At 45.7% G+C, this 25,958-nt stretch overlaps 1 protein-coding gene and 2 pseudogenes across 4 annotated transcripts; 1 reads left to right on the top strand and 2 right to left on the bottom strand.

Annotated features, from left to right (window-relative positions):
- Positions 1-751: 751 nt before the first annotated feature.
- On the top strand, positions 752-1,662 carry LOC136536449 (F-box/FBD/LRR-repeat protein At1g13570-like; annotated as a pseudogene).
- Positions 1,663-3,379: 1,717 nt separating this feature from the next.
- LOC136538656 (uncharacterized) lies at positions 3,380-25,958 on the bottom strand (annotated as a pseudogene).
- Positions 7,138-10,576, bottom strand: LOC136522974 (probable NAD(P)H dehydrogenase (quinone) FQR1-like 2). Of its 4 annotated transcripts, XR_010776034.1 has the most exons (5): positions 10,154-10,576; positions 8,377-8,492; positions 7,892-7,961; positions 7,734-7,814; positions 7,600-7,656 (listed from the first exon to the last, which is right to left on the bottom strand). XR_010776034.1 is itself a non-coding variant. In XM_066516761.1 (4 exons), exons 1-4 carry the CDS (start codon positions 10,504-10,506, stop codon positions 7,586-7,588), a joined length of 621 nt encoding a protein of 206 aa, XP_066372858.1. In that variant the 5' UTR covers positions 10,507-10,576; the 3' UTR covers positions 7,138-7,585. The 4 variants fall into 4 exon arrangements, 3 of the variants coding, with proteins under 3 accessions (XP_066372858.1, XP_066372863.1, XP_066372872.1); XM_066516761.1 differs by lacking the exon at positions 7,892-7,961 and having other exon boundaries at positions 7,138-7,656; XM_066516766.1 differs by lacking the exons at positions 7,892-7,961; positions 8,377-8,492 and having other exon boundaries at positions 7,138-7,656.

The raw sequence follows: 25,958 nt of genomic DNA, 5'->3' as shown, positions 1-25,958 counted from the left end.
TTATGGATCATGTCACTAAGAGGGTGTTTGGAAGGGCTCCTTCAGAGGAGGCAGAGCCTTTTTTTTAGTTTAAAACAGCTCAGGTTCTTATGTTTTCACTGGAAAAGCAGCTCCTCCTATAAAATGTTTGGTAGAGCTTCTCCAGAGAAGCTCTACAAAACATGCGCTGAGCACGGGGCAGTGCTCCAACGGTTATCCGCAATTCTCCTCTAGTTCATCTAAAAAAATTAGACAATTCCTTCCCTTATTTTTGCATAAAAAGTTCATTAGGTTGAACCAGAAGAGATTGTAGCAACCGGTTTTAAGGACAAAACCAGATACACACCGTACGTAAGCACATGAAGTTAAATCTAACATATAGCTACAAATAAGGTGATCAATCAGCAAGTTCTTCCCTTGTGGATGCCATTCTGATTTCATTTGGAACAGCGTCCCAAGGCTTTGCAGCTCACAGATATTATCAAGAAAAAAAATCTTACATGAACGAACAACGAAACTGGATGGTGACCATATATACAATTATAATCAGACTGCATCATCATCGCCCTGTGCTAAACAGATACAGTATTATGTAGATACACTCAGCCAATGAGCCCAAGAGGAGAGCCTTAGAAGAGGGATTGGACGAGACCCCTCCCCTCGACCATCCTCCAGCTCCTTGGCCCCCTTCCTTCCTCGCCCAAACCCTAGGACCTAAATCGGGACGGGGTTGACATCCTCCTGGATGCCGATCTGATCTCCCCGTACCACCATGGACCGCATCCTCTTCTCTAGAAAGCCGAAGCCGGAGCGCAACAAAGAGATCCCCAGTTACGACGGGCCGGACCTGATCAGCTGCCTCCCGGACGTACGGCGTCCTCGGCGCCATAGTCACCCTCCTCAAACCCGAGGAGGGCGCTCGCACCGCCGTCCTCTCCCGCAGCTGGCGCCCCGTGTGGCGCTCCGCGCCGCTCAACCTTGACCACAGCTTCAGCGGGGTCGTGTACGAAGAAGATCGGATCCGGGTCATCTCCCAGATCCTTGCTGCTCACCCGGGCCCCGTCCGCCGCCTCGCCACCACAAACATCCAACTCGACGACAACATCCGCATCTACGACGATTGGCTCTGCCTGACGGTGTTCGACGCGCTCCAGGACCTGGTACTCCATTTCACCTTGAACGGCCTTCGCCCCGATGAGCTGCCCGCCTCTGCACTCCGCTTCGCCTCCCTCCGCGTGCTTGACCTCAGAGGCTGTTCGTTCCCGTCCGGCTGTGGGACGCTGGCCTTCCCCTGCCTGACCTACCTCTCGCTCCGTTACGTCGACATCACTGAGGAGCTCCTCCAGCGCATGATCTCCAATAGCCCCGGCATCGAGTCTTTGGTGCTTCACGCCAATTCCGGCCACCGTCGGCTGCGCCTCTCCCTACTGAGGCTCAGGTACCTGGCCGTCTCGGTCAGCCCCATGCCAAGCAGCAACGTTCTGACCGATCTAGTCGTCGAGGATGCTGCAAGCTTGGAACGTCTTCTTCTGCATGCGATGGAGACTGGTCCGTCGGTAAGGATACTCGGTGCAACAAACCTTAAGATGACGAGGGAATTCACCGTGCAGCCATAAAAAAAGATGGTAATTTTCTATGAGCCACTGAAAACGTTTGGTGGACTTTAGCGCCATTGCTATAACTTTTTTTTTTTTTGCCCTTCATGCCACTGCCGTCAGATTGGGCTCTAACGGTGTCAAACTGCATGTGTAAAAAGTTAAAAATACCCTTAAGTCTAAATATGTCATTAGTTTTTTTTAGTATCTTAACGATTTCAAATGAAAAAACTCAAAACTAGAAAATTGTAGATCTCGTTGAGATCTATAATTTTTATATAAAAATTATCTTCATTTAATACTAAAAAAAGATATGATTTTTCTAAGATATATTAATCATATCAAATCATATCTTTTTTTACGGAATTAAATGAAGATAATTTTTATATGAAAATTATAGATCCCAACAAGATCTATAACTTTCTAGTTTTGAGTTTTTTTCCTTTAAAGTCGTTAAGACGCTAAAATAATTAATGACATATTTAGACCTAAGGGTTTTTGACTTTTTATACCTGCAGTTTGACACCGTTAGAGCTCAATCTAACGGCAGTGGCATGAAAGGTAAAAAAAATGGAGCAGTACGCTAAAGTCCGCCGAACTTTTTCAGTGGCTTACAAAGAATTACAATCTTTTATAATGGCTCACATCGAATTCCCTCCAAGTTGATAGGTTACCTTGCAACTGGCTTCCCCATTGTTGCGCTCAACGACAAGTCAATTTTTAAGAGCATGGTTCCTGTCAGCTTGGTGGAGCGGTTCTCCACTGTCAAGATCTTGGCATTACAGATGCCTGAATTGCCAAAGTTGGAGGTTGTCATAGCCTATTTAAGATGCTATCCTTGCTTGGAGAAGCTCAAGATCAAGTTCTACTGTTATACCAGCTGGAAGACCACTGGTCCGAAAGATGCTGTGCACTGTGACCCATCTGCTCCTGTCGAGTGTCTTGACCACAGCCTCAAGACCATCGTGCTGCAATCGTATATAGGAGAGAAGTCACAGGTTGATTTCGCAAAGTTCTTTGTTGAGAGAGCCAGGATCCTCGAGGTCATGAAGTTCTGTGTCAATGGAGGTTGCACTCCAGAATGGCTTGAAGACCATTGCAGTCAGCTCAATGTTGAGAACAGAGCCTCAAGATGTGCTCTGTTTCCTTTCGTGCTCTGGAAGGAGTTGCCCCGCTGTGTCATCTCTAGAGAAGACCCCTTCATAGACTGTACGCCCTGATGATGGCTTCTTGTTCTCGTGTGATGATGGTTTCTTGTTCTCGTCGCCAGTTCCATAAACTAGAAGGAATGTACAGCCAGATGACGTTGTTTTCTTTAATTCTGTATCTTTATTTATGTGTTACTACCAGAGGATCGGCAACGGCAATTATTATATAAAAAAAAAACGGTAGAATTTATTTGGAGTACACAATCGGCCCAATGCAGCAGATGCTGGATAACACATCGCATGTTGAAAAAGATCATAGAGATTCTACGGATGGACAAATCATCCTGAAATCGGAACGTCGTCTGAGGATTTGAGCTGGAGCAAACACAACAATTTTTTTATTTAACACCACACAAGGGACCAAAAAGTAGAACCTCAACCAATACAAAGAGGGAGAGAGAGCTCTTAAACTTTCTGCACCACAATTGATGACTTGACACAAGCTCAGTCAACTGTCCCAAGGAGTTGGAAAGTACAATAACACACAAGAGGAAACAGAAACATGTTAAAACATGACATGATTTGTATCGACTGTCATTATCTGATAAAAAGTGTACCCCACTGACTTAAACATAAGTGCGAGCAGGTGCATCAACTAACGCTAATATGACAGGAGAAATCGGCTCACCTTAAGCTTGCTGTTGCTTCTTCTCGAGAATTTTCTTCCAGCGCTTTTGATCAAGCACCAATGTCATGTCTTGCCAGCTGAGATAAATGGTTTCATATGTCAATCAACTTGTATTGGGCAAGGAAAAGAACCGAATGTTAATAAATGGGATTCCATAGATACAGACATACCACCAAGAGGGATTTTATAAGAAAATATACCATTCCTTCACAATGAGGAAAAAAACAATTCATGCATCTCAAATGCTAAGGATAACACTAGAACAGTTGAAAATAAAGAATGGCAAATGACTCATTCCATAAGAAACTAAGAATGAAAAAGATGGACCACAAAATCTTAGCAAATTCAGATCAATGAAAAAACATTTGAGTCCCAAAACCTAAGACTCCATGGTAGAAGATTCTGTAAAAACCATGCAAAATTTATAGATATGCTACTGGTGAAAATTTAGAAGATTCTGTAAAAACCATGCAATATATATATGATTGAACAGTACCAAAGAGCCCAGCGATATCATATATGGTTCGAAAAGTGTTCAAAATAGGAAGCTCCCAAACTTCAGTAATTCAGCCAGCACTGCAAGAAAGAATCATGGTCAAGTTTGCAATTGACCTATACTAAACAACAGTTCTGGGTGGTTTTGCATGACTCTCCTTGTGATTTTCAAATCAATGTGCAACTCAGGGACTGACACAAGACAAATATCTACTCCCTTGATCCCTTCTATCCAGTTGAAAGTCATTTTTGCTTCAGCTGCATTAATAAAGGAGGAAACTAAAAACGGGCATGGTTTCTTCATTTCTTCCTAGACTTAAAGATCATTCTTTTAATAGCCTACACAGCATTTAATATTTAGTAGTCAAATATGCCACTGTAATTGTTGACAGATCATCTCCTTCAACTTTTTCAGTGTGCGCCTCAATGCAACACATAATGAACAAGTTTTGTTAGATGCCGATAAATATAATTGGTGGTTGGCAGTCATCATAAAGCAAAGCCTGATGATACTTCTTCCATCCATAAATGTAAGCATTTTTAGGATTTTTAGGACAGATTAAGGAGAGGAAATGACCACGATACCCCAGGCCTCAATCAAGTGATCAACACCTTCCTCACAGATAACCAATGCCTCAAATGGCAAACATTAATTAAATGATGAGGGAGGGGAGTGTTCGATTAGGCAACAAGTGCTTACATTTGTGGAGAAATTTTAAACACTGCAAATGCTTAAATCTGTGGACAGAGGCAGAGGTAGTTGTTTGCAGCCTGCATAGTATAATGCAGAAATGTACTAATGAATACTACTTACTGTATAAAGACAGCCTCTTGCTGCCCAGTATGAATTCAGCAGACACAGACCTGTGGCGCACACCGGACAGAACACTGTTAGGGCTCACTTGGAGCTATTCGCTTTGAATGGTAGTTTACCTCTCACATTCCACATGTGTGCCTCAATTCCAATAACTGGAGCGGCATACATTGAGGAGGTATTTTTAAAAGGCAAACCTATCGGTAAATGTGATATGTTTGGTTGTTATTGTTACGGGGAGTACTTCTGTTAGTTTTAGTTTACATGCTGCACGACACAGATGCGCCTTGCTAGCTGGTAAGTACACAGAGGACCAACAAACACACACTGGAAAATAATGTCGTCATAGTTCACTTAGAATGATTACTCACCTTTGCCACCTACCTCACTGTCTGTCGCAATGACAATAAATGGTCACTACACAATGTGGAAGAGATCTGCTTGTTTCAGGATAAACACTATGGTTCGGCAGTGTGTTATGGACTACTATGTATAAATGGACCTTTGGGGGTTAATCTAGAGCAGGCTGGCAATGTGGACAAACATGACGCATACTAGACAGCGCACTACCAAAGCACTCACTGGACATCGTTAACTTGGAATAAAGCCCATCGCTGTTGCCTTCCTCAACATATAGGTAAAAATTGTTGGAAACCACCCAATCGTGAAATTTGCTGAAGGACATGGCCAAAACCTAGTCTAGCTGGTGATCAACATTCCTCTCTGGCAATTTGCATGAGCATGCAAGAGGCAATGAATATGAATATGCATTTAGATAATCATGGTGAATAGATCCTCAGTTTAGTGGGATCCATGAGTTAGACTTGGTCTTCTTTCCTTGATCCCCACCGAGGCCTAAGTGCACTGTGATACTACTATCATGATTGGAATCCAACAAATTCGATGACTGATCTGGCAATCCTAAGGCTGATTGCAGTAGTGACTGGGCTGCCCTAGTGTTCGGCCCAACAAAGATCATCAGCTAGCACATCCTCGCCAAGGATGTCGCATACTCCATGCAATTATGTACCTTCTACAGCCTGTGGAGGTGTAGTATCGACCCAAGCAGAAAGGTTCAGCCCATCGCTGCTTCCAAGTCCACAAAGAGCATTTGCTATAGAAGTGGTGTCCCACAAAGTAGTGCGCCTCAGAAAGTGTGATATGCACACACATCAACAGAATCTAATCATCTATTTTCAAAATCCACAGAAGTGGACATCGTACAGACTACACACTATAAAAGGAGGGGGGACGTGTGGCTACCAGCTGGTGCTTTAACGAAGAGGAGGGGCAGGAGGGAGAGGTGGCACCCCACCCATAAATTTCTATCTTGCATCCACCACTGATTTTTGGGCAATCAAGTGAGGTCATGGAAGGAGACACAGCCAGAGCTGGCGAAGCTAGTATTGCATAAGCCGCATAAAACACATTGGTAGCTCCCCTTTGACATTGAGGTGGGCTTGTGGCCCATTTTTCGCTATGCATTGCAGGGAGAGCAAGTTCTATTGCCCTTTCTTTTGAGTTCCCAGGGCAGGGTGACCCTGAGGGAATGGTGATTTACAAATTCAGTGTGTTGTTGTCCACATCTGAGATGGAATTACATGTTGGGGAGTACACCGTACATCTATCATGTCAAGATTTTTTATGAACTTAGGAGGGTGCTGCACTACATAGACCACCATATTCATATAGTCAATTGCAGCCTTGCAGGGATCAAAATCCAAAATAAAAAGTGATTTGGAATGGCAACTGTTGATTAAATTTATGTAGCAGCTTACTCGCAGAAAAAAGTATGTAGTAGATCTTCATAATTCTCTATCCCTCAAGGGCCACAGAGCACATAATGAGACATTTTCACTACTAGGGATGTGTACATCAATGATGCTCTTCTTTCGTCACTGAAGACTCCAAAATCGTCACATATATTATTTTATGACGAATTTGTGACGATATGGTATTCGTCATTGAATGCGCGTCATATTTTACCTACCGTGACGAAACGTCTATTTTCGTCATAGATGTGCATTTGTTCTATGACGAAATGGCCGTCGTCATAGAAGTGTATTCTTTCTATGATGATCTATTTTCGTCATTGATATAGCCCCTTTTTCGTCATGACTTGTCGTCTGTTAGGCGGCCAGATGACGTCTGCCACGCTGGCAGCTGACGTGTCTTGTCCATGTGGCGCGTCCACATTGCAGGTGACGTGTCCGACCACGTGGCAGCTGACGTGGCCAGTGATGTGGATGGTCCATGTGTCTACTTTTTATTGGGCCACAAGGTTTGCTGTGATAGGTTCTCATTTTCGTCACTGAAGTAAATAAAAATTCGTCACAGAATCAATTACCAAATCGTCACAGAAAGGTCAGATAATTCATCACAAGTGCACATGCTGATTTCATTACAGAATGCAAATAATACTGGAATGACCAAAAGCTTCCATAAATTAACAGATCCAGTATTCCAATGACCAACAACTTAATCAACAATTCTAAACTCGGTTCACATAACTCACTAGACATCACATTTGAACTACTAGTTTCATCTCAGTTCACATTATCACAGGAAATAATAAAAAGTTGCCAACCACCAGCAATATAAGTTACTACATAAACAAAATCACCAGCAAACCCCTTGCTTAATGAACCAGCAGCTACGAGCAGCGCTCATGTCGAAGAAGCATTGTTGATGGCCAAGATACGCTTGAGCAGCGCATTGTTCTCCTCCATTGCCTTGTTGTTTATCTCTGTCAACTTCTTGTACTCCTCCATCTCCTTTTGTGTCCTCGCCAGCTTTTCCTCAGCTTCTTCACTTCTCTTCCTGAGTTCATCGATTTCACCTTGTACAGCAATCGTAGCTTCAGTTGCTAGTTGCTCCCGAAGCTCGCTTTCATTTGATGATGATGATTTAGAGGATGGCACTGGTTCCATAGATTAACTGAAATCAAGAAACCACATTTTTTGAGAACTTCAAAGCCAAATTATAAGCAACACAACTTGAGAGAGAACTCATACCCAAAGAAACTGCTGTAGATCGGGATGCATTTTTTGGGAATCTCCTGCCATCCAGCAAAAGTTTCCTCAGAAAGTGACCACCTGCATCAAGCACAATCTGCTCATAAATAAAGAAAGCCAAGTCATCTGAAATGGTCTACTTTGAAAACTCTACTGACATTAGGATCATGATTCATGACATTGCAGGAATACAGGTAACAGAGTCATCCTCAAAGTTACATTCAGCACCTGCATTCAACAAATTAAAATTGTCTGGATTTGTCGTTCTAATGCAAATCAACAATCGCACCTATTTGACAAAGACATCTATCTCACAAAAGCATACCAACCCCACCCTCCTAACAAACCTTGCAAGTCTTTTTTATGATAAAACTTCGTATGCAATCAACAGTCAAATTATCTAACACCGCTAATTAGGACCACAGGAATCCTAGTTAGAATGCATTGATCTGAGTTCATGCAGCAAGAGGTCAGCATTTTCGCCGTCACCAACCAATCAAAGAAGAGTAGGTTAGCAGCAAGCGAATACTTTTATCCAGGATTTCCATATGATGAATGAATGGGAGCTTTACGCAGCAAGAAAGCGATCTCCGACCGGTGCATTATATACTGGTAGAGACTCATTCGTGGAGGTATTCGAGACCTTGTACGGCACAATCTCCAAGAAAGGGTAGGATGAGCTTTAGTATAACGGGTGGATCATCCAAGCTTTTGTTGGGCATGTACTTGTAGAGAACAACAGCATGTGCTTGCCTGCTTCTGAATCCAAGAACACCCGTGAATTAGACTTCAGCCAGCCACTGGATACGATTCTTTTTAAGAAAAAGAAACTCCAATAAGCTTGCTTATTAATGGACACAGCACAACACTAATATTTTCATCCTGGCTAGCCATATGCCAATGGAGCAACATAAACTTGGAAAAAAATAATGACATGCATGTTTAAATTCCCCTTTGTAAATTAGTAAGTACGTGCACCCTCTTTATGGATTTCAGGATTTGTGAAACTGACTGGATTTGGACGAACAGTTACTATCCCCTCTTCAGCCGAACAGAACTAAGCTAGCAGTACAGTCCCATTAACTAATGCCACACTACAAATCAACAGAAGAAATTCCAATCAATTAAGAACTGAATGATATGTGTGTAGCACAAAGTAAAGATTAGTTTCAATATTTATTTAGCTATCAAAATTGTCATCTGCACATATGTTCAGGTTTCATACAATTTTTTGTATTGCATAAAAAATTGAACTGATTAGCTGAAAAAACCAAGATGATTGGCCTAAACAAAACGCAATCTGCTGCAACTAAACAAAGAAGATACAGGCTAGCCGATTAGCTACTTACCTGTTCACTTTATGCAATACTGGTGCCGACGGACTTGGCTGAGCTGAGGTCCTGAACTCAGCTTTCTCTGTTGCTACGATGTTTACCAGAAAATTAGAGCAAAACATTTCTGTTAAAAAGTTCTAGTTAGCCGTCTTCATATTAAAAACCATAGAGCTCCACACATAATGCAATAATTAGAATAACATCAAATTCCATATTCATTCACGTAAATAAAAGTCAAAATGCAAATCATGATATGTCCGTGTCAATTGATATATAAACCAGGTAGCACAATTGATATTTACTGCTTGGAAATGGTACTGCAGATGTTTAAACCAGCATATTACACCATTTTAATTGGGATTTTCTTCAATCATGGAGTAGTCCTTCTAGTGCTTTGTAAATTTTTTTCTTAAGTTGGTCAGCAAGCTCTTTGCTGGCTCAGTGTGATATGAAAGTTTTAAAAATTTGCCAGCATATCCTAGAACTTTGACTGGCAATATATAATTTTAATCGCAGTGTTTCTATGTAGCTTACCACATTGTTGGTCGCCACAGTGTATATTATTATACTATTTAATAACATTTCCTAGTTGTAAACTCGCATTCACTGAATTAACTACAACGGAGGATGGAGTGGAAGTGCAAATTATCAAACATACAATAAAAACAGGTATTCTAATAATTGGGGTGAAGGAACACAAACAACTTCAAACAAAAGCAGAAAAATGAGTGAGGTGCTAAACTAATCCATGACTTGATTATCTCACACATGGAGCCTAAACCATCAGGCAGTGAAAACATCACAAATCCTTCAGCCAGTTAACGAATCAGGATTATACTATTGTAGGCTTGCTTAACCCTGAGTAAAACAGAAGGAAAAGAAGTCATAGACCTGTACTGGAGGTTCAGTTAAACACTTTTATAGCAACAAAGTATAGTAATTAATCTCAAGAAGTATGGCCTGTTTTCAGTTTTAAGAAACGACCTATCGATGGAATAGCAAGTGTTCGATTCTTCCTTCAAGAGCATGTAACGGGTATTAAATAAAAGAAACCTGAAAGAGTAATAAAGAGTGTTCAATTCTTACGCCGTGGTCTCCTGGCCCCCGCCCTGCGTTCCGGTGCTGACGAAGAACCCGGCGGGCTTCCCAGCGAGCTTCTGCGCCTCCCAGAGCGAGCCGGTGGAGTCGAAGAAGGCCTTCATTTGAGCGGCCATGGCGCCGTACCTCGTCGGGAAGCCAAACAACACCCCGTCGGCCTCCTGCAGCTCGGTGGCCGACGCAATGACGGGGACCGCGGGGTCCTTGGGCGGCGCCTGCATCTTCTCCAGCACCTCCGGCGGGAGCGTCTCGGGGCCCCGCCGCAGCACAGCCTCCAGGCCGTCCACCGCGCCGGCACCAGCCGCCGCGCGCCGCGCCAGGGACTCCACATGCCCGTACATCGAGTAGAACACGATGTAGAGCCGCAACTTCCGCGCGGCCGTCGGCAAAGCCGCGTTGGCCACCTCCTCCTCGGGCAAGAGGGCTGCGCAGATGTGCGTCCTCTCCGGCTATATACTAGGGTTCGTGAGAGGCATGTCAGATGTCAACCATTGGATCTAGATCAACGGCTCACGGTGAGGAAGGTTCCAGCTGGGCCTGCAGATGTATTGGGCCGATCTCAAGTATCAGGCTAAAGGCGAAATAGATATTTTGGTCCTAAAATATTGCCCAGAGCTGTAAACGGGAAAAAAATTATTCACATGTAAATAATAAATAATACAATACAAAATTTTATAATTATTTTTTTATAAATATATTTACATATACAATAACTAAAACAACTACAACAGTTTAAAATTGCAAAATTGAACCTTTCAAATGACCTCAAATAGATATATTTATATATACAATAATTTTGAGACACCAAATGATCTCAAATGAAAATTTGATAAACATCAAAGTTATAGAGGTCATGAAGATCTACAACTTTTATTTTGGTCATCTTGTCATTTGACAAAATTTGAACCTTTCAAATTTGAAATTTTAAAAAATGACAAGTTCAAACCAAAATTTGAGACCCAAAATGATTTCAACATAAAAAGTGATGAATACCAAAGTTGTTCAACTCATTAATATCTACAACTTTTATTTTAGTCATCTTGTTATTTGACAAAATTTGAACCTTTCAAATTGGAATTTTTGAAAAACAACAAGTTCGAACCAAAATTTGAGACCCAAATGATTTCAACATAAAAAGTGATGAATACCAAAGTTGTTCAACTCATTAATATCTACAACTTTTATTTTAGTCATCTTGTCATTTGACAAAATTTGAACCTTTCAAATTTGAAATTTTGAAAAACGACAAGTTCAAACCAAAATTTGAGACCCAAATTGATTTCAACATAAAAAGCGATGAATACCAAAGTTGTTCAACTCATGAATATCTACAACTTTTATTTTGGTCATTTCTTCATTTGACAAATTCTTAGCGCACATTCTTCACTAATCTTACACATGTCTCATATAGTTTCTAAAACCTTATGAGAGATGTGTCACATTTGTGAACAATGTCGTTACCACTTTGTCATATGAAGAAATGATCAATACAAAAGTTATAGATCTTGATGAGTTATTCAACTTTGGTATTTATCACTTTTTCAGCTGAAATCATTTGGGGAACCGAAATCTTGTCTGAAGTTGCATTTTTTTGAAATTCAAAATTTAAATTGCTCAAACTTTTCATATATATATATTGACAAAACCAACAAAATAAATTGATAGAGAATGATTTTAGAAAATTTTAGGAAAAAAATCATTATATTTGGAGTTAGTATGAGGAAGAAAAACTAGTTACAAAGTTGACCCACGGATTAAAAAAAGAAATCGCACTGTTCACTAAGATCATGTAAGGATCATTTAGAACAGTATGATTTTTCTTTTTAATCTATGGGTAAACTTTGTAACTAGTTGTTCTCACTCATACTAACTCTAAATGTGATATTTTTTTTCCTAAAAATTTCTAAAATCATGCTTCATCATTTAAGTTTGATCAAACTTGGATGTGACAATGTTTTACACATTTTAAAATTTGAAATTCAAAATTTGACAAGTTCAAACCAAATTTTCAAACCCTAAATGATTTCATATGCAAAAGTGATGAATACAAAAGTTGTTCAACTCATTAAGATCTACAACTTTTATTTTGGTCATCTTGTCATTTGACAAAATTTGAATCTTTTAAATTTGAAATTTTAAAAAATGACAAGTTCGAACCAAAATTTGAGACCCAAAATGATTTCAACATAAAAAGTGATGAATACCAAAGTTGTTCAACTCATTAATATCTACAACTTTTATTTTAGTCATCTTGTTATTTGACAAAATTTGAACCTTTCAAATTGGAATTTTTGAAAAACAACAAGTTCGAACCAAAATTTGAGACCCAAAATGATTTCAACATAAAAAGTGATGAATACCAAAGTTGTTCAACTCATTAATATCTACAACTTTTATTTTAGTCATCTTGTCATTTGACAAAATTTGAACCTTTCAAATTTGAAATTTTGAAAAACGACAAGTTCGAACCAAAATTTGAGACCCAAATTGATTTCAACATAAAAAGCAATGAATACCAAAGTTGTTCAACTCATGAATATCTACAACTTTTATTTTGGTCATTTCTTCATTTGACAAATTCTTAGTGCACATTGTTCACTAATCTTACACATGTCTCATATAGTTTCTAAAACCTTATGAGAGATGTGTCACATTTGTGAACAATGTCGTTACCACTTTGTCATATGTAGAAATGACCAATACAAAAGTTGTAGATCTTGATGAGTTATTCAACTTTGGTATTTATCACTTTTTCAGCTAAAATCATTTGGGGAACCAAAATCTTGTCTGAAGTTGCATTTTTTTGAAATTCAAAATTTAAATTGCTCAAACTTTTCATATGTATATATTGACAAAACCAACAAAACAAATTGATAGAGAATGATTTTAGAAAATTTTAGAAAAAAAATCATCAATTATCATGTTATATGTTTACAAATAGAAAAACATGCATGCCTTTATCACAAAACGGCGAGTGCTCCAGTGGTAACGCACCAACATGTCTAGCAGCAGGTCATGGGTTCGAATCTCCCTGCGTGCGCTATTTTTTGGCAAAAAAAGGGAGGCAGAAGGATGCAGGTCCACTTGGACCGTGTGGGCCACGCTGCCCCACTTGTTCGCCACCACGTCCTCAGGCTGAGACCCGCTAGTGGGACCGCATCGCCACGTCTTCGAGGTTGGGACCCAATGGTGGGACCACATCGCCACGTCCTCGAGGTGGGACCTGCTGGTGGGACCACGACGCCACGTCCTCGAGGTGGTACACGAGCCAAACGATCTATGACGATTTAGTTTTGTTGTTTTATGGCAATTCTTTTGTTTTCGTCATTATTCTTCGTGCCAAAGCTCCGTCACTTGTTACTTATGACGAAGCTGGAAATTTCATCATAGAAGGCGCTTGTTCTGTGACGAAATTTGTAAGCGTCACGACTGAATCGTCATTGATGAACACATTTCTAGTAGTGTTTGTGCTTAATAGGCATATACATGTAAAGCACTTGACCATGTCTTAATCCTTTACAAGCACTGTTGCTATGCCACATTGACTTCGTTACTTTCTTTTCTCACACATATTTAATTTCGCTCAAACTAATAATAGGGCCCCACCCAATGGTCTTCCCTGTTAGCCCACAGGATCACCGGCTCAGGTGAGTTGACCACTCACCAGTCTTGTCGAGCACCCACTAGCTAAGCCGACCACGAACAAGCGTTGTCCGTCCCCACACACTATGGCTAGAGGTTGAAGAAGAGGGAGAACAGAGCATACACACACAGTACAAGACATCAGCGTTGGCCGAAGCCATGTATGGGAGATGGCAAATCTGAACTTTCTTTACTGAGTTGCCATGGTAGTCTATTTATACAACTCTATCCATTTAGTCATAGTACAACGCACATGCTGCAACAGTAACTAGATAACACAGCAAGGCTCTACGCCAGCCTCTACATGTAGCTACAGTGCTGCAGGTGAGCCGTTCGACGTCTGCACCTACAACGGCTACAATATCACAACAGGGAGCCTTTTTGGCGTCGCCTTCCCCTTGTTGTGTGTTCACACAAGGAAGTAGTAGATTATTCTAACAATTCTTCCTCTAATCCTACTGCTATCCCTTGTACCCCCTCCATGCTGATCATCTTCTTCAGCTCCGTTAGTCGAAGACGTCCGAGCGGCTTGGTGAGGATGTCCGCGAGTTGCCAACTAGTTTCGACGAACTCGATGACGATCTGGCCTCCATCGACACAGTCCCTGAGGAAGTGGAACTTCATGTCGATGTGTTTGCTCTAGTCGTGAAGAACCGGATTCTTCATGAGTGTTGAAACATCGGTTTCTAACAAGAGTGAGAAGTGGGCGGAGGCCTTCGTCTTTGGTTGGGGTCTCCGCCTAAGATGGGCGGAGGTCTGCCTCCGCCTAAGACGGGCGGAGGCCCCCGAACGCACGCCTGTCGGACGAGATCCCTCGACGGAGGTTTCAGGTAAATCATTGCTAAACGAGGGACTTAGAAGGGTTTTGCTAAGTGGGAGTAAGAGAAAGGGGCAGAGGCCTTCGGCTTTGGCCGAGGCTCCAGTCTCTGGCTTTGGCTCAGGCTTGCCTGAAGAAGAGAGTGAGGATCAAGTACCGACTCATAAGAACTAGGGTTTCATAATTGCTTCACCAACCTCCCCCTCACAGTTACAAGTGTTCCCTATTTATAGGGCTCAACTACCACTTTATAGAGTTTACAACAGTGTCCCTCAACTGCTACGGTACATTCCAGGAATATTCCAACCCTAGTGTCTAACCTCAGGGGTGTTCTCATCACACCGTCTCGTGATGTCTTCATCTTGGGCCTAAGCCGACGCCCACTAGAGGCCCATCAACTATCCTCACGTATGCCTTGCTAACCTGATCTTTCTTGATGGGCCTCCACCGCCCTAGGGAACACCTTCGTTATGATTACAGCGCTTGGCCTCCGCTGACCCGGGGAGAGCCTCCACCATCCCGGGGAGAAACTCCACCATCATTCTTGTACTAGGCCTCCACCGTCTTGGGAAGAGCCTCCGCTGGCTAGGCCTCACCGTCTTGGGGAGAGCCTCCGCCGGCTAGGCCTCTGCCGTCTTGGGGGGAAGCCTCCGTCGGCTAGGCCTCCGCTGGCTGGGCCTCCGCCGTCTTGGGGAGAGCCTTCCCCGGCTAGGCCTCCGCCGTCTTGGTGAGAGCCTTCGCCGGCTAGGCCTTCGCCATCTTGGGGAGAGCCTCCGCCGGCCGGGCCTCCACTGTCTTGGGGAGAGCCTCCGCCGTCTTGGAGAGAAGCCTCCGCCGGCTAGGCCTCCGCCGTCTTGGGGAGAGCCTCCGCCGGCTGGGCCTCCGCCGTCTTGGGGGGAAGCCTCCACCGTCAGGGCCTCCGCCGTCTTGGGGAGAGCCTTCGTCGGCTAGGCCTCTGCCATTATTCCTTCATCAGGCCTCTTCGAGGGGGAGTTGACCCATACTCCGTATGGGCTCCCCCAACAGTAGCCCCTCAGCTACTAGGTTATGGATGGTACTACATGACCTGGTAGATGTTCATACAAGAAGAGGCACTATACAACCCAGATCTTGGTTGCGAGGATTGCCCTCCGCAACCCGTTCATGCACGCCTCGCTAAAAACTCCATCCCAAAAACCCCGTGGGAAAAAGGACATGGAGAAAAGAGCACGCGCATGACTCTAACCTATACATGCACTAATTCCTTAGGTTTTCAGCTCTGGGTGCCTTTATCTTCCAGATTTCTTCATCTATGGCCTTCGGCTCCTTTTGCTGCTTCTATAGCATGGTTCATCGGCTTCGCTCAGTGCTCTGGTCTTCATTTCTAGGACCTTCACGATGCGTAGGTCTGTATCCTTGAGGCCTTTGCTTCTAATGTCTTTTTGGCGCGTAGGTGTGTCTCCAAGGCCCGATTGTATGAGCCTTCGTCTGTGTCTCTTCTCGGTGCAGAGGTCTTCACCTTCGGGTCTTCCGCCATTGGTGTCATCTCGGCGTGCGGGTCTCCGCCTCCGAGGCCTCCCCAGGTCTTCATCTCTGGGGTCTTCGCCTCTAGTGCCTTCATGATGCGCATGCCTTTGCTTCCAAAGCCTTCGCAGGTGTTCATCTCCGAGGTCTTTACCTCCGAGTCTGGTATCGTCTTGGTGAGCTGGCCTCCGTAGGCCTTCGACTTTTCTTCAGGCGGAGGTCTTCATCTCTGATCCTTCTTTGGGCGGAGGTCTTCGACTTTTCTTCAGGCGGAGGTCTTCAATTCGTCTCCGATCCTTCTTTGGGTGGAGGCCTTTGTCTTTTCTTTAGGCGGAGGTCTTCGTCTCCGATCCTTCTGTGGGTGGAGGCCTTCGTCTTTTCTTCAGGCGGAGGTCTTCGTCTTCGATCCTTCTTTGGGTGGAGGCCTTCAAATAAATCTTCGTTCACAAGCGCCAGACAAAAGGCCTCACGCTCCTGAGTGGTTGGTCCTCTGGTGCACTCCCCTAGCCCCTCTTGGGTGGCGTTTGTGGCCGAGTTTTTAGCCGTGATTGGTGTAGTCGATGTAGTCGTAGTAGTCGAGGTAGAAGGTTGTTGTGAGGCCTTCAAACCGTTGCTCACGAGCACCAGGCAAAAAGACTTGATGCCCCGGAGAAGCTGGTCCGCGTGCTTCCCTAGCCCCTCTTGGCTAGTGCTCGTGACTAGGTCCTTAGTGATGCTTGGTGTAGGCGACGCAGTTGTAGTAGTGGAAGTAGGTGTTTAGAACCAAGTTTGCCGATGTAGACATCGACGAAGGTGTTGTAGAACTTGGTGTCAAAGGTGTCGACGGAGGTTCTTGAGCCATATTGCAAAAGTTGTTTGATAGAGGCGATGTTGTTGTACACGATGAAGGTGTCGATGAAGCCCCTCATGCCGTCGTGTTGGCGGAGGCTAGTTATCATGGTTTTGCCGAAGGTCCTCCTGCAAAGCTGCTTGGCGAAGGCCAAAAGGTGTTTTTGGTGGAGGCGATGTTGGTGAAGTTACCGAAGATGGTTGCGGAGCCCCTCATGCCGAAGAGCTTGGCGAAGGCGATGCCTACATAGACGCCGATGCCACATGTCGAAGGCCGGAGAAGTCGTAAAAATGCAACTGAGTTGATCTCCTGCATTTTTAGGGATTTAGGTTGGGCATTATAGCTTTGTCGAATATCGACTTGCTTTGCAAGTCTTTCGACACCTGGAAAGGCACTGGCTTTCCCACTAGCTGCAAAAGATGGTTAGTCATTTATATGATACGTGAAGGTAGCACGAGAGCCTTAGCTCCATGACCTGGTGCCCGTGTTGGTTCAGGACTTCTTCCAGGATTTGATGTCTCAGCACGACAGCCTTAGCTTCGTGGCTTGGTGCCTGTGTTGTTACAGGACTTCTTTTAGGATTTTGATGTCTCAGCACGATAGCCTTAGCTTCGTGACCTGGTGCCCGTGTTGTTTCAGGACTTCTTCCAGGATTTTGATGCATAGAGTCATGGCGCCCGTGTATTCTCGGGACTTCTTCCGGGTGGCCCGGGCCATGCATTGCAATGTACTTACGCAATATATGTATGTGATGATGAGAATGATAGCATTTGCGCAAAAATATTTAAAAGGTGTAAAGTTATTATGCATCCTGCAAAAATGATGGTAAAGTTTGAATAAAAGATAAGCTCTGCATTATATGAGAGGGTTATAGTTTAGATAGCTTGCGAAGGCTGCCATTTGAGGACCTGCACGGGTATGGACGTAACTATTATTGAATATATAAGTAATCAGTTCCTTACGAAGGTTAGACAAAATAACATTGGGTTGATACATATTAATATGTTATAAATACTTTAAGGAAGAGATTGAACAACGCCACCTGCAAAAATGAGGGAAAGTGTTAGCGTTAGAGGGCTCAAAGGTTTAGTCACTGCCGAAGGTGTAATGCTAATGGAAACCAACTAACTGACGAAGGCCACTGACTGACAAAGTTTGCTAACTATCGAAGGCCTATGACTGATGGAGGTTGCTAAAAACCAATAATAGGTGAAGTCCACTAACTCATGAAGACCATGACTATCGAAGGCCCAAACTGACGAAGGCCAAAGACTGACGAAGGTTGTTAACTGATCAAAGGCTGATCACTGACTGATGACAGAGGCTGCTGACTGATCGAAGGCTGCCCACTGACTAATGACGGAGGCTGCACTAATCGAAGGCTGCCCACTGACTGATGACGGAGGCTGCACTGATCGAAGGCTGCCCACTGACTGATGACGGAGGCTGCTCTGATTGAAGGCTGCCCACTGACTGATGACGGAGGCTGCTGACTGATCGAAGGCTGCCCACTAACTGATGACGGAGGTTGCTGACTGATCTAAGGCTGCCCACTGACTGATGACGGAGGCTGCTCTGATGGAAGGCTGCCCACTGACTGATGACGGAGGCTGTTGACTGATCGAAGGCTACCCACTGACTAATAACGGAGGCTGCTGACTGATCGAAGGCTGCCCACTGACTGATGACGGAGGCTGCTCTGATCGAAGGCTGCCCACTGACTAATGACGGAGGCTGCTGACTGATCGAAGGCTGCCCACTGACTGATGACGGAGGCTATTGACTGATCGAAGGCTGCCCACTGACTGATGACGGAGGCTGCTGACTGATCGAAGGCTGCCCATTGACTGATGACGGAGGCTGCTCTGATCGAAGGCTACCCACTGATCGATGACGGAGGCTGCTGACTGATCGAAGGCTGCCCACTGACTAATGACGGAGGTTGCTGACTGATCGAAGGCTGCCCACTGACTGATGACGGAGGTTGCTGACTGATCGAAGGCTGCCCACTGACTAATGACGGAGGCTGCACTGATCGAAGGCTGCCCACTAACTGATGACGGAGGTTGCACTGATTGAAGGCTGCCCACTGACTGATGACGGAGGCTGCACTGACATATAATGAAGACCAGTCTCCGCCTAAGATGGGCGGAGGCTGGCCTCCGCCTAAGACGAGCGGAGGTTGTTGGCTGTTGAATACCACTTACTGGAGAAGGCCATTTGTAGATGAATATTCACTTACTCATAGAGGATCACTGAGTTATCTGATAAGTGTTGAATATTCCATGAGAACCACTGACTGACGGAGGTTATTGACTGATTCATATAATTGTTGGACAGATATGTGACGAAGGCTGATCACTTAACGAGAAGAATTGCCTGCTGTAGAGTATTGATTGATTTGGCTTGAGGAGGTGAAAACACGCATATAACGAATGAAAATATATTCTAAGGGAGGATAAGAGATACTTACAGTACTGGTGACCTGCATGTTATTGAAAAAGAGATTCGACAAGAGTTGAAAATTGTTTTAAGTTTAGCCGGGTCAGTACCAAGCATGTATAGCCACTTAGGCCATGCTTTGATTGTGGCGAAGGCCATGAGAAGATTTTTGGTCACATTGGTGACAAGTTGTATGCAAGGTATTTAAATTTTGCCTTAAGAGGCGAAGGTTAGATCAAGAATGCGTCAAAATAAATCATAAGAGCAAGAGTACTAGGCATTAATTAAAAACTGGCAAGAATTATTCTCTCGCACTAGATTGGTACCTTAGGTGTGGTGTATGCGTTGGATCGCAAAGGTTGCAAAGGTAGCATATATGTGATCCAAATCTCTGAAGGCTTATATAGATTCTGCACATCTTTTCATAAACAGAGTAAAGGCATCATAGTGGCTAGCGGAAGTTGTATGATCAATATGATGAGAAGATCTGGTTACGAAATCCAGACTCATAAAACTTTTTACTGGATTTTGCAAAGTTATTAGCAAAAATAGAAATAAGAGCAGAGTACGGAGTTGTCAAAATATAAAAATGTGAGCAAAGATGAAATCAGAGGGTAGTGCTGCTTTTATTTCTGAAAGCCTTCTAATCTTTGTAGAAACTTTTTTAAGTAGTAGCGGCCGAAGGCTTTAGGAGTTCGGCTAAAAATTCTTCTTCTTTTCTTTCTCTTTAGATCTCAGATAGTCTTTACGGAGGTGTAAGTATGTCATACACTCATACCTTCGCCCAAAGGTTCTTACCATCCTTTGAGGTTCACTGCCAATCTACTAATGAAGTCGTTGCAACAAAGGCTAAGCCGAAGAAGGTGCGCCGACGAAGGCAGGTCGGAGAAGGTCCTCTGATGAAGGTCTAGCCAGAGAATGTCGGCGATGAAGGCCAGTGGTGATTGGCGAAGGATGGGCTAGAGAAGGCCCGCCGACGAAGGCTCCAACTTCTAGCTCTACAAAAAAATTCGTGCCGAGCACAATGGGCGCCACTGTTGAAACATCGGTTTCTAACAAGAGTGAGAAGTGGGTGGAGGCCTTCGTCTTAGGTTGGGGTCTCCGCCTAAGATGGGCGGAGGTCTGCCTCTGCCTAAGATGGGCGGAGGCCCCCGAACGCACGCCTGTCGGACGAGATCCCTCGACGGAGGTTTCAGGTAAATCGTTGCTAAACGAGGGACTTAGAAGGGTTTTGCTAAGTGGGAGTAAGAGAAAGGGGCGGAGGCCTTTGGCTTTGGCCGAGGCTCTAGTCTCTGGCTTTGGCTTAGGCCAATAGCTTCGAGGCATACGTGCTCTGACCGAGTTTGAGTTCCTCCTTCCCCTATCTTACCTCGATGCCGAGGTAGTAGGAGAGTGCGCCGAGATCGCTCATTCGAAAATGAGCCGCCATCTCACGCTTGAAGCCGTTGATGTCCTCCGTGCACGTGCTAGTGACGATTAAGTCATCCACATACATGCTGACAACGAGCTCCTCCTTCCCCCGTCGCCGCGTGTAGAGCACGTGCTCGGTTGCGCACCACTGAAACCCAAGCTCACCCAGCGTGGCGTCAAGCTTGGCGTTCCATGCTCGTGGGGCTTGCCGCAACCCGTAGAGCGCCTTGCATAGTCGAAGCACCCTGTGCTCCTCTCCCTTAACGGCAAAACCTAGAGGTTGCCTAACGACGACTGTCTCCGCCAGCTCGCCATAGAGGAAGGCCGATTTAACATCCAAGTGATGGACACACCAGTCCTTTGCTGTTGCTAAAGCTAGTAGCAAATAGACTGACTCCATGCGCGCTACCGGCACAAAGACTTCCTCGAAGTCTATGCCCTTGCGCTGAACAAAGCCTCGGGTGATGAGGCGCGCCTTGTGCTTGACAATGGTGCTAGGCTCGTCCCACTTGACCTTGTACACCCACTTTAGGCTGATCGGACGGCATCCTAGAGGTGGATCGATGAGCTGCCATGTCTCATTTTCCTCGATCACCTTCATCTCCTCCAGCATCGCCCGTCGCTAGTTTCCATCACGCTCGGCCAGCGCGAACGTGGGTGGTTCCTCTGTGCTGACGAGCAGCAGCTCTATGTCATTGAGCAGCCTACCCGCCAGGCCTGAGGGCCCTGTGCCGCCGATGATGTCATCCAGCCTGAGAAACTACACCTCCTCACCTTCGTGGAAGGTGTCCACGAACTTAGTGATGTCACCAGGAGGTGAGGCGAACTCGATCGGCATCGATGGAGTTCCCTGTTCCGCCGGAGTGCTCGGCACAGCACCTTGAGTACTCGGCACCCTGGTTGCAGTACTCGGCACTACTTCTAGACATCTCATCATTACTCCTGCAATGCTCGGCACCACTATAGGAGTGCTCAGCCTCAGTCTTGGAGTGGTTGGCACCACTGCAAGACCTTTTGGCTCTACCACGGGAGTGCTCGGCACCCATCCTAGTGTGGTTGCCACCACTGTAGAACCTCTCGGCATCACTCCTGGCGTGCTTGGCATCCCTCTAGGAGTGCTCGGCATCCCTCTCGAAGTGTTCGGCACTGCCCTAGGAGTGCTTAGCTCTGCCGCTGGAGTGCTCGTCACTCCTCCAAGAGTGCCGAGCACCTCTTCCCTAGCGTCTCCACCACCGTGGATGACTAGATGCTCGACGACGAAGGTGCTGGTGAAGCCGCCAGCTTCCCCCATGCTCAGACTGCTCTAGTCCCAAGCCACCTTCTCATCGAACATGACATCACGCGATACAAAGCACCTTGTCTCCATGTGGGTCGTAGAGCCAGTACGCCTTGGTACGCTCCGCGTAGCCCAGGAACACCATCGGTGTGCTCCTATCCTCTAGCTTGGTGAGGTTCGGCTTCGTCTTCCTAACATGGCCGATGCAGCCGAATGTACGGAGGAAGGACACGCTCGGTTTGCGCCCATACCAAGCTTCAAATGGTGTCTTGTCTGTCAGGGTCTTGGTCAGAGCGCGGTTGAGGATGAACACCGCCGTGGTCACCGCCTCCCACCAGAACCTTGCAGGCATGCCTTTGTCCTTCATCATGGATCGGGCCATGCCGACCACCATCTGGTTCTGCCTCTCCACCATGCCATTCTATTGTGGTGAGTATGGCGTGGTGTGGTGTCGCACCACACCCTGATCCGCGCAGTACGCAGCGAACTCCACCGAAGTGAATTCACCGCCGCGATCAGTCCTCAGCACGTGAAGCTTCTTGCCACTCTCGGCCTCCACGCGCATCTTGAACTTCTTGATCACCGCCGCTGCTTTGTCCTTGCTTGTCAGGAGTTATAGGCACATGTAGCGACTACAATCATCCATGAGCAGGAGGAAGTACCGCCGACCACCGTTTGTAGCTGGCGTGATCGGCTCGCAGAGGTCACCGTGGATGAGCTCAAGAGCATCCTTCGCGTGATACTTGGTCACCTTTGGGAATCGTAGCCTCCTCTACTTCCCGTCCAGGTAGCTGTCACACAGCTCGCCTCCGTGCTTGATGTGAGGTAGCCCTCGGACCATCTTCTCCAGCCAACCAAGCATGTCAAAGTTGAGATGTCCGAACCGGGCATGCCACATCCACGGTTCTTCGGTGTGCCTTACCGCTAGGCATATTGGCTGCTCTACCTTATACAACTAGTTCAGGGACCTCTTCACCTTGGCAAGAAGTCACTGCTCCCGGTCCCTAATCCTAAGGACTCTGTCCTTGATCAGTACCTCGCTACCGCACTCATCCACCCGACCAATGCTGATGATGCTAGAACACAACTGTGGGATGTAATATACATTTGTTAGCGCGCGGTGCTCCCCGTTCTAGCACCTAAAGATGATGGTGCCGCACCCTTGGATAGCCACCATTGAGCCATCACCAAACTTCACCGTACTAGTAACATCGTCGTTGAGCTCGAAGAAGGATGCCTTAGAGCCCATCATGTGGTTGCTAGCACCAGAGTCCAGATACCACAACTGCTCCTGGTCTACACCCACACGTCTAAGGTGTACTTAGGTGCGTGGTTCATTCGAGGTTGACAGTCTTCAAGACCTTCCCAGGTCATTCTACCGTCGTCACCTCTTCCTTCTCCTCGGCCTCAACGTCGTGCAGTGCACAGAACGTTGCCATCAGGATAGTGGCCTCATCCTCATCATCGGCTTGCGCCAGATGAGCCTCAACCTTCTTCTCCTGCTTGCAATTTAGGCACTCCTGTGTCTAATGGCCCATCTTCCCGCAGCGCCAATAGGCATTGGGGTCGATCTGCTTGTTCTCCGAAGAAGCCTTGCTGCGGCGCTTGCCATCGCCACCGTGGCTGGAGGAGGCTGCCTTCCTAGAGTTCCCCCGAGCAGCCCACTCATCTTCCATCAGCAGCAGTTTGCCACTGTCCTTTGTTGCTGTCGCCTACTCTAGGCGCTCATCCACCGCCCACAGACGGCCTGTCACATCCTCAATGATGAGGGTGGACAAGTCTAGCATCGTCTCTATGAAAAGAGCGATCTGGATGTACTTTGCCAGCACAGAGTGTAGGTACTTGGAGACCGCCTCCTCTTCATCGATGGTGATGTCATGGTTCTTTAGCTTGCTGATGAGCATCTACAGGCGGAGGGAAAAGTCCTCCATCGTTTCACTATCCTTAAACTTGAGGTTGGCGTACTCCTGCTTCAGAAGCTGGGCCATCACCTTCTTTGCGCGGTCGGAACCGACGCGCATCGCCACAATAGCCTCCCACGCCTCATTAGCAGAGCTCTTCGCCCCCACGGCTCCCTGTACTCCACCGGTACAGTAGCCAAAATAGCCTCCAACACTGACATGTCATCTTCCTCATTGTCGGTGCCCTTGTCAACAGCATTCCAGAGCCGTCGGGCTCTGAGCTTGACCTTCATGGTCACCGACCACTCTCCATAGCTGGTGCAAGTCAGCATCAGCCAACTGGTGCCACTGACCTCCCGCACTATGTGAACAATGACCTCCGGTCGTGGCTGGGCAGCCATAGTAGTGCCACTGCTGTCGCCCACTTCTGAATCACCCGTCGTCGCCAGCGGTTAGTCTAGCGACGACGCTTGTACGGCTCTGATACCACTTGTTAGCCTATAGGATCACCGACTCAGGTGAGTTGACCACTCACCAGTCTTGCCGAGCACCCACTAGTGTTGCCGAGCACCCACTAGCTAAGCCGACCATGAACAAGCGTTGTCCGTCCCCACACACTATGGCTAGAGGTTGAAGAAGAGGAAGAATAGAACATACACACAGTATAAGACACCAGCGTTGGCCGAAGCCCTGTATGGGAGATGGCAAATCTGAACTCTCTTTACTGAGTTGTCGTGATAGTCTATTTATACAACTCTATCCATCTAGTCCTAGTACAACGCACATGCTGCAATAGTAACTAGATAACACAGCAGGGCTGACTCTGCGCCGTCCTCTGCATATGGCTATAGTGCTGCAGGTGAGCCGTTCGGCGCCTGCACCTGCAGCGCCTACAGCATCACAACAGGGAGCTTTTTCGGCGCCGCCTTCCCCTTATTGTGTGTTCACACAAGAAAGCAGTAGATTATTCTAACATTCCCATCCAAAAATAGAATTAAGTAGCACAGACAAAGCACAATAGACCCATCAGAAATATTATGCACCCTCAAAACCAATATGCATGTTTGGTACCAAAAAGGGATTAAGGATCGATGCTGAACTTTCTAGGTCTGTTTAAATTTGGCCACGCACGCACATAGTATATTTATTTGATATATTCACACAAAAGTGCGATTATGCATAAACAACAATTCACTGACAAACCAAAATGGTTAGGGGAAGTGTATCAAGACAATATACCATGGCGTTGCCTTATCTTTGGATGATCACAAAGTAGTGGACTGGTGGTAGTTATACAAGATCAGGATATGAATATTTAGTTGTTGCATATCAAGTCTGTGTTTAAGAGTTTTCAGCAATGTCAAGTTTACAGAAACGGAAAGGTCCATAATGTACCATGGGCCAGCCCCTCAAGATATCTCCAATGGACAAGTCTCTTGATCCATTGTAGACTAAAAGCAGTTTTAGACAGAGTATGTCCAACAAAGAAATTTTCTGGTCCAAACATAACGGGTTTAAGAGGTATTTAGTCTAGTGGCCTGGTCAATATACTAAATTCATAGAACTTTTACACAGGCATCTTGATGGCAATTGCATTGCTGGTTTAAGAACACACACATCTCATCCATAACTAGCTCAACATATCACATTAATCGCACATACATGCAGGACTAGGCCCAATCATATGTATCTAGTGATAAATTGCGATCCCTGGTGTCAACATGGTCCGAACCGCAAGCAAGAACAGGAGAATAGGAACAAACTCTAAGTGCACGTGTGCGTGGATGCGGAAGCTCACCTGGTGGGTAGGGACTTGAGGTGAGAGGCGAGCGCGGAGGCGCGGTGGTGGACGTAGGCCGCGGCGCCGAGGGTGAAGGCGCCCGTCCAGGTGGAAACGAGGCGCTGCGGGTTGGAGTGCAGGACCCATAGTCGCCTCTGTACGCCCGCGCCCAGTAGTCATCGAACTCACCCAT

Source organism: Miscanthus floridulus, chromosome 2 (genome assembly GCF_019320115.1).
Source record: "Miscanthus floridulus cultivar M001 chromosome 2, ASM1932011v1, whole genome shotgun sequence".
NCBI lineage: Eukaryota > Viridiplantae > Streptophyta > Magnoliopsida > Poales > Poaceae > Miscanthus > Miscanthus floridulus.
This window is presented reverse-complemented; position numbering and strand designations above follow the sequence as displayed.